This window comes from Berghia stephanieae, chromosome 2 (assembly GCF_034508935.2).
Source record: "Berghia stephanieae isolate SIO BIC M18660-M18661 chromosome 2, UCSD_Bste_1.3, whole genome shotgun sequence".
Lineage (NCBI taxonomy): Eukaryota > Metazoa > Mollusca > Gastropoda > Nudibranchia > Aeolidiidae > Berghia > Berghia stephanieae.
The window spans coordinates 87,699,894-87,709,284 of NC_088361.1; the positions used below are offsets into that span (position 1 = coordinate 87,699,894).

At 31.7% G+C, this 9,391-nt stretch overlaps 1 protein-coding gene across 7 annotated transcripts in view; it reads left to right on the forward strand.

The window, feature by feature from the left end:
- LOC144965755 (ATP-binding cassette sub-family C member 4-like) overlaps window positions 1-5,581 on the forward strand; it is a 44,386-nt gene extending 38,805 nt beyond the window's left edge. For 6 of the 7 annotated variants that reach the window (XM_078901415.1, XM_078901416.1, XM_078901412.1 and 3 more), the window contains one exon: window positions 1,501-2,743. In XM_078901415.1, the coding sequence (XP_078757541.1) occupies window positions 1,501-2,124 (624 nt within the window). In that variant the 3' untranslated portion in view covers window positions 2,125-2,743. Of the gene's footprint in view, window positions 1-1,500 lie in introns of all 7 variants that reach the window. The other variant, XM_078901417.1, reaches the window with a different exon arrangement.
- Window positions 5,582-9,391: the final 3,810 nt, after the last annotated feature.

The following is a 9,391-nucleotide window of genomic DNA, read 5'->3' on the forward strand; positions in this document are numbered from 1 at the left end:
TGAGTTAAATGATCAAAAAGAAAGCAAAAACTGACAATCTAGCATTAAAATTATAGTAGAATAGCTTTTAATTTTTTTTAATGAAACCATTTCTGCTCTTCTATTGGTGTCAGGTCAATGGTTTTTGGTTTGTTTTTCATTATTTAACAAAGAGAAACTGATCGAAACAAATATTTCTTTAGTTTAAAAAAAAAACAACCTAGAATTGGAATATTTCTATGGCCAAAGTTAGGACAACAACCTTTTTGTCACAGCCTCAAAGCTTCATTGAATACATACAGACCAGTCTAAATTCTGGATCCTATATTTTTCGCACATTATTAACAAAGCTCATTAAAAATGCATGATATTTTATGGAGTTACAGTGTAAGTCCTTTCATTGTGGCAAATGGGGCGCTGGTGTAGGATAAAGATATGAGAAAAGGTGTGTATGAAATAGTACCAGAGTAAAATATAAAAATAAAATCAGTCTGACTCGATAGTCAAAGCAGGCTGATTTTCTTTTCTTTTGTGTATTTCTCTGCTTTGTCTGGCACTGTTTCATACACAATTTTTCATATCTTGATGTCCTGTCATTACTTTGTCAAAACATTGTTATTAATATTAATACTCAGGGTGCTCAATCTGATTTTGTCGGCATGTAGTGAAGTTAAAGCTGACTTATACTTATTGCAGGTCTTATTGCTCAAATTGTTATAGGGTCATTGTAGTAATGGAAGTGCTCTCAAATGCATGAAAATTATCTTTCATTATAACAATGTTAAATTAAGCCCACATTTTCATTCGGTTATCAGACCTGCTAATCCGCACACCTAGGGGCTTATCCATAAAAATTTAATTGTGTTACATTTTGCAAACAAATGCTTAGAATTGAATTCCAATTTTACAATGGACATTAATTTTAATTACGTGATGCAAATAGATACTTTGTGCAAACATTTTCTTGTTGCTAACAAATGTTCATAGAAAATGAAGTTTGCAATGGAAACTGAAATATGATTTATATTTGACTTTTATCTTATTACAACGGATAATTGCTCTCTCACTTAAAAATGAATCTGAAATAAACACGAATATTTTTAGCCCACTTCCATGGATTCACCAGGTTTAGTATAAGTCACAATACTTTATTTATTCACCTTGTGGGCCATATAGAGCCAAATTTGCATATCACACATCACAAGGATTATTTTTGTACTAACTCTTAAAATTCCCATCAATGCTTACAGCTAGGTACTCATTCATACCTTTGTCTAGAAGAGTAATATGTTATTAAGTGCCTGACTAGATGCACGATCCTGGGGCAAGAGTTTTGAAATCACAGTTACTGTTATTTCACTGACCATGTTTGACATCTTTTGTTACAAGATGACCTGTCTAACTGCTTAGCCACAGATACCACAAAAGCATTTATGATTCACTGTTCCATGTTTAAAAAATTGAATTTTGCTCTTGAAAATACAAAATTTTATATTTTATACTATGTCTCTCATGTATTAGATTGATGCAGATTCACCCGGGGAGACACGCAAGAAACCTCTTGGTCCTTCTCAAAAGATCATTCGTCGTAAAAGTCCTGGCCGTCACAAACGAGATGATAATGAAGATCTTGTCTCTTATGACAGTCCACCAAGAACTCTACGCAATAGTGACAATCACAAAACAAATGCTTCTCACCCTACAAACAGCAATAGAGAAAATGGAGGGCGTGGTGAGGATATTCATAACCCTTTTACAAAGTCAGGTACTGATAATAGAGGCAGCTCATCTCCCAGTTCGCCCAAACAGTTTGTGGAGTATGATGGAGAAATGGTGCAATATAGACGGAGAGACAGAAGAGATAGACAAGAAAACAAGCTTATGGAGAGGGGCATTGACATGCAAGATGCAGAAGGTCATCAACCCTTACCAGATAAAGGCAAGAGTAGAAGTCCACCAACCAACAAGCGATATGGTGGAGGAGATAGGAATTCTTCTTCTGCTTCAACTAGGCCTTTAATTTCAGGAAAAGAAAAAGTGGACTATCACCCAGCCCTGCCTCCTTCATCCAAAATGCGTGTTTTAAGTGGGACATATGTACCCATAGCACAAAAGGAAGATGAAGAGAGGGAACAATTTGTTTAAAATTGAATGCAAAATGCTATTTTATATTATGTTAGCCTTAAATGTTTGGTCACTATGAATAATGATTCATGGCTTTTGATCCACTCATGTCATTCAAAAGAAAGTTGTAACTTAATTATGTACATTTAGGATGAGTTTGCTTTTTATTTTACAAAACGCGTTCTTGCTCCCAATTTTATATCAAAGTTTCCTGATTTTACGCAGATGCATTGGATAATAACGACTTTCATAATTTTCTGCAACCCACAAACCTAACTAGTGCCTATATCCTCTATAAAGAAAAGGAGATAAGAATCATGTAAGGGATTCAAGTTATGGCTGTGAAATTGTCTGAACAATTTATGACACATTTCATTTCGATATCATTTTACATGTTCTTTCATTCATTCTAAAATGACCAGATTTTAAGAAAAGTTTTTTAACTTATTTTATGTAAATTTATATTCCTAACCCAAAGTTTGTAATTGACAACGATTGCTCCAATTGTCAAACCAAATTGAGGATTGTAGTGCCTTCTCAATCTTTATACAATAAGGTTTGTGATGAATATTTTGTGGTTAACTATTTTAAAGTGTGGGATATATGGAAAATGGGTTTTTATTATTTTAGTGGGGGTTTTCTAACCTTGAATTTATATTAATAATTATCAATTTAACATATTTTATGTACTTAGAATATAATATTCCTTCAAATGGTTTACAAAGTGCTGCCATATATGTAAATTTTGTTTTATTTTTACATTCATTTAATGCGTACAATTTGAAGATTTCATGCTAGGTCATAATCCTACTTGTTCCTTTTAGAATTATTTTTCAAAAAGTCACCTTTCCACTTATTCACCTAGGTTTGTTTTTTTTTCTTTCTCGTTTTTAAAGCTCAACTATCTTAATAGAATCATGATAAAAGTATAATTTTGTGTTCAGTATTCAAAGCTCTAAATGAATACGCTAGTCATGCAGGAATTACAATGCTCCATGCCTGCTGCTATTTGTGCATAATACCATTTAATGACATATATTTTCATCAAAAGTAATAATTAACTTTAAAAGTTCTGATAAATGTCCTCATCACATTTATTATGTAAGTCGGAGTGTTTGATTTCAATAATTGATGTATGGAATGAAGAAAGCAATGTCACTGTAATGATTTTGCCCATAAAGCTAGGCTTTTGTTTTAAAAGTCTGGCACCGATAGAGACGCAAACAAATTGTATATTTTGTAAAGAAAGAAAGAAAGAATAAAATGAAACAGAAATATGCGACCCTTTGTCTCAAAATGATGTTATGTTGGGATGAATTAGATGTCTGAAAGTGATTTTAAAGCCAAAATGACCGGACAAGTAAGGTTGTAGCTATCATTGACTTAAGAAACTATATCCATACTCATCAGTAATAAACCCAATAAAATTAAACCAAGTTTCCTGTTTCCCTCTCTAACTTTGATTTTGAACATCTAGGTCATCACGATATACAATCATTTTGAGACAGTAGGTCACAAATGTTTATAATCATAGATTTAAAAATAAAACTGCCTCATTTCATTTCTAATCATACCTATTAGTTTAATTACAAATTTAAGATTTCAGTCCATATTTTTTTTTCATGTTATAACTTCATGAAATTCCTTTACTCTTCCACCTATTTTTGCACACCTTTCTTTAATACTCATACTCGAAGTTTTCATGATTTGATCATCTTAATATTATGTCATAGGTTGTTTTTAATGGAACATAAAATTTAAGAGCATGCCAGTCGTGCGGCGTGTTTGCTCAGTCTTAAAACCCAGGGATTGCAATAGTTCAAACTTTGGCTGTGACATCAAAATATTTTTGACTCATCAAGACTACATGATTTGAAAGATTCTGACCCATGTAAAGAAATTACTTGACTAAGCACAGATCTTTTAACTTGATTCGATATTAGACCCAGCCTCCCAATCACCTCTATGAAGAGAGGATATGTTTTTTTATATCTGACACAAAGTTATTCATAAGGTACCATACGAGTTGTGTGCTCTGCTAATTTATTCATTCCAAAGATTAGCTTTCACTATGTTATGGTCCTCGAATCAATCTACTTTATGTCGAGAGTGAATTCATAACAGAAACTTCGAATACATTATTTTCAAAGTATCTCCTTAAAACTACTTAATGCTAACTTGTGATCTTGTCAAATCTTAATTTTCATATATTTTTTTGTCAATAAACATTCCAGACTTTAGTTATATTATGAATATAATTTAAGAGCTTTCTAATGTTGCTTTCTATTTACATCGCTTTGAGGAATAACCTGTTATTTATAATACATTCCAGATTTTAATAAATATTATATTTATCAAAATATTCATTCTCTTAACGCTAATCACTTTTCATATTACTTCATTATTCTATTGTGAAAGCAAATATTGTATTTATTTATTTCTTTCAACTGAATGATAAAAAGTATAAGTCTTGCTTAATGTTGCAGGGATGGAAAATGCTTTAATTGGTTCAAATTTCTAATTATTCTTACATGCTCATCATTTCTTTTCTCTGTTTTTATTTAAAAATTAAACATAAGATTAATGCAGACCTGCCAACCCTCTGGGATTGTCTTGGATTTTAAATTTCGGAAAGCTGATACTTTAACTGCCCATAGGTTTAAAACTTCTTTTAAAAAGAAAAGAATTAATTTGGCAATTTTTAATCTATTGTGAGCACCTTCCCCCCTTTTTCTTCATCTAATTTACCATTGAATTAAAGCCAGTATTTTAAAAGATCCAATAAACAATTTTACGGCTAATTTGCTGGTAATACTATTTTATTTCCATCTTCATTGAGGCAAATTTAGGGTGGAGGTGAGGTGTTTTTGATTTCAACTTTAAAAAGGTTGGCCGCTCTGGTAATGTGTAGAATATGATTGAAACCATCGGTTTAATTATTTCTTTTTTTTAGAACTGATTCCATCCCTGCCATTGCTTCATAGCATTACATTCACCCCTGTGCTAACCCCTGCTCTGTGATGTATCAGCAGATTGTCTGCTGCTGATTCCCTATGAGTTTCTTTCACTGGTCATCAATATTATTTTATTTGTAAATATTTGGAAACGTTTCTTTTAAAGTGTGCAGTCTAGTAAGAATGGATTTAAATGTTTTAGCATTATTGTACAATTGCTTAACTCTCTCCTTACCAATCGTATGAAAATCATCACATTGGTTAAGATACTGCCAATTTTTCTCATTCTGATTTCTTTGATTACAAAATTTATTTAAGGAAAGTTTTAAAAATTATATTTACAAAAACTCACCACTATGTTGCACAGCTCGTTTTGCTCAACAAAATTACATATAGCTTGGACTTGCTGCTTTTGTGTTTGAGTGAGAAAAAAAAATCAATTTTAGTGTTAGGTGGATGCGAAGTTTGGGAGAAAATCCTGAAAACGGCTGGTAAGGAGAGAGATACTCCCCACCCCCACCCCATATACACACGCCTTTGTAAGAAATTATTTTTTGATGTTTTTGTTTTTTATTTTATCATGGTGTATATATTATTTGATGGGACTTGGTTGTGTTTGATTTGAAATGTTGACATCAAAAGCCAGATTTGACTATGTGCCTTGTTAATTGTAAAGATTTTATGGAGTGGCCATATTGTAATGATTAAAAAAAATTTTTTTAGGATATTAAACTTAAAACTTTCACATATCCTGTCCTGCTCATTGTATACCTAAAGTAATTGATGTAATAATTGAAGCTAAGTGAATGTAGTAAAATCGAAAATAATAAATCTGAACTTTTATAGAGACATGCATTTCCACAGACTTGCCACCTCTCATTGACAGGAATGAATTTGTAAGTGACTACTGGTTTGGTGACACATTGGATCCAACAGGATTTACCTTCTTTTTCTTCAGGAGAGGAAGTATAGTTTGTAAACAAAAAGGACATAACAATAACAAAAACGTTGATCTATGAATTAACAATATGGTTATTTCCCTTTGATCATTGTTGGCAGGATTTACTTATTCTAACACTGGATCGTAAACTGTTCAGCTCCAAGAATACACGTTTTCTCTAATTTTAGGTTAAGATCAATCTTCAACCAATGATGTCTATAAATATTGGATAAAACTATTCAATGAAAATGTTTTATTTTGGCATCTGATAAAACCATTTATTACCATTTGACCGTTTTATCCTGCCTAGTTGTGTTTTCTCAAGTTGATCGGTTTGCAACAGAAGCCATTAATTTTATTTTATACATGAAAAAGTGATTTTAGGTGAGCGCTTGATATAAGGAAAATTAGAATTCATGTTCATGTCAAATTATTTCATGTATCACTGCACTGTCTTTTTACGGTTAAAAGGTATTAATTAAAAAAATATCAGGTGGTCATAAATAAAATGCGCCACTTTTTGTTGACTTGTATCTCTGAGACTCTTCATTGGATTTCCTTCAAATTCAAAATACAAATAAAACAAATCCTTATACGTAGACTCAAAATTTTATGAATATAAATTGAGAAACTGATTTTTTCAAAATTGTGTTCAGAAATACAATATCAGAGAAAAATGATGCAACATTGCAGAGAGTAAAATGGCGACGATCTCAACATATATTGCCATTTTTAGCAAATATGAATTATGTCACCATAAACATTATTTTCATCATAATTTTCCTCATCAGGTAAGAAATCGTCTATAGGTATAGCACACTCACATGCCTATTTTGGTCCAACGATTACAAAGTTAGCACTTTTAAGTGATCAATAGCATTGCCGTCCTCTTTAATGAGGACCCAACGTAGTCTCTTTTTCCAACTTGAAATGCACTTCCAAATTTCCTCTATGGTTATCTCCTCCCAGCATAAATTATTCTTTCTCTCTTCTGTGAATGCAGATATTTGTCCACTAAAAACCTTCTCGATCAAAGAATTCCAAATTGCATAATCCATTGGATTCAGGTCGGGTGATTGAGGTCGCCAGTTGTCTTTCTCTATGAAATAAATATTCTTACTTCGAAGAAAAGCTTGTGTTCTTTTGGTCGTATGTGATGTAGTACCATCTTGTTGAAAAATTAAATTCCTTCCTGGATAAAGGTGTTCACAGTCTGACAAAAGAATATCTTCCAATATTTTTATGTAATTATCAGCATAGAGTTTCCCAGGCATATAGCAACAAGTGTCTTCTTTAAAAATTTGCAACAATACATTGCGTCATCTGTTCGATGTTGAAATTTTTAGATGGTGTTACAAGATTTTATATTATTCAAAAACCGTTAATCTAATTATTTTGATATTTTACAATTCTATTAATAAAGAACAGTTCTAATAGTAATAAAAATTTGAAAAAGACATCTTTATAACTTTTTACAATAGAAATAAATAAATAAATAGCGGCGCATACTTTTTGGTGATTACCTGATATATATGTATTATTAAAAGTGATTTAATGCACTTTAATTAAATGGATAAAAGCACCCTGAGTTTGACAAAATCATATTTTTGAAATCAATTAATATTTCAGGGACTTGAGCACTGTTATTTTTCAATGTGCTCCAGTCATTTGTCACATTTAAAATGTGCTCAAAATGACTTACCTGATACAGAGCGTTCAAAATTTTTGACATTTCCAACACCAAACATCACAATAGTTGATAAACAAAGCAGCGTGTTTACATTTATTATGAAACCAATTGTTAGACAGCATCTTAACCGTTGTACCCTGGAAAAACTCATATATATAAAAATTTGGACAGAAAACTCATCCTTCAAATATGATCGATTTAAATCAATCGATATTTGAAGCACACGTTTTCTAGCCAATTTTTTAAATACAATTTTTTCCAGGGCACAGCAGTCAACTGGTTAATATAATGTAACCGATGACTGGGTTGGACAATAACCATGAATATGTATATCACTCCCATTAGTGTGAATATCCATTTCTATGATGTCTCCAGTGTTCTTACTATTTTTCACTTACTACTAAATAAAGTTCATTTTACATTATCTTATTCAAGTCAATCTTATACCCAAGAATAAATTATATTTGTATAGTGCAATTGGATATGAAACGAAACCCACGTCTTTTCTGCTTCATTCATGATAGCCCTTCACTGTGACCTAATTATGTATCATTGGAAATTAATCTCTGTGTAACTGCAGTCGTTAAATTTTAAAAGACACCATTTACCTGTTTTGCTTTGTTTTATTTTTTTTAAATTATAAATTTTATTTTAAAACTGTCAATGTTTTATTAAATTGAATAGCAATAATATTATCAATTTTATTTTCAAACTGTACTGTCAATGTTTTATTTAATTGAATAGCAATAATATTATCAATTATGTTTTCACGGCAGTATTTATTGGTTTTGGTTTTTATACTTATTCATTTGGAATTACTCATTTTCTATCTTGACAAAATCAACATTTTCATAATCCATGCTTCATAACAGTTATTAGTTTTCAAATTGCCTTGAAATTATGGTACACAAATCAAAAGGGCAGCTCTTTTTTGTTTTTTAAAGGGCAAAGTGACGCTTTCTGTTTATTTTATATTATATTGGAAGATTTAAATAATTAGAACAATGGCAAGCAATGGGATAGCTACCATATACTATTCAACGAAGAAATGTAATCGTGTTTACATTTTCAGCAGTATTCTCAACTATTGTTAAATTGTCACCAATTGATTGTTATCTGCTTTTAGCATAGCCAACCATGCTCGTTGGTTATCTCATGTATTTTGCTCATTGAAACAGCTGCCTGCACAGATGGCAGTTACGGGTTTTGTAGAGGAGATCAAGTTAGACTAAAAACCTGCAAAGTAGATGGATGTTTTTTTAACCTTCTATGGTAGCTCTTGCTCTGTGACCTCCCATGGTGGGATTTTTTGCTATGCCTTCTTTCCCTTTATATCTGTTGTCCCCATTCCATCCTGCTGTATGCCTTTGTTCTGAATTGAGATTGCTCGGTTTTTCCCCTGGTCCTAGTGGGAATCCTAAGCTGAGAAGGAAGAAGTCAAATGTACATTTTTTGTTGTTGTTATATTGTGGGATGATATTTTGTCCCTCATAAATCATCTATCTATTGTGTACTATTATAGTTTTAGTTGTGGATATATTGTATGTTCTATGTAAGCATGTGAGTTCGTCCTTCACAGCAGGGCCATTTACTTTCGCCTGGGTGGAGCTTATTTGCTAATAGACTTATTGATGGATTACTTGTGGAATCTTTATTTCCCTATTTGAACTAGTTCCCTTTGTCTTTCTTTTTTTCTTTGATGCT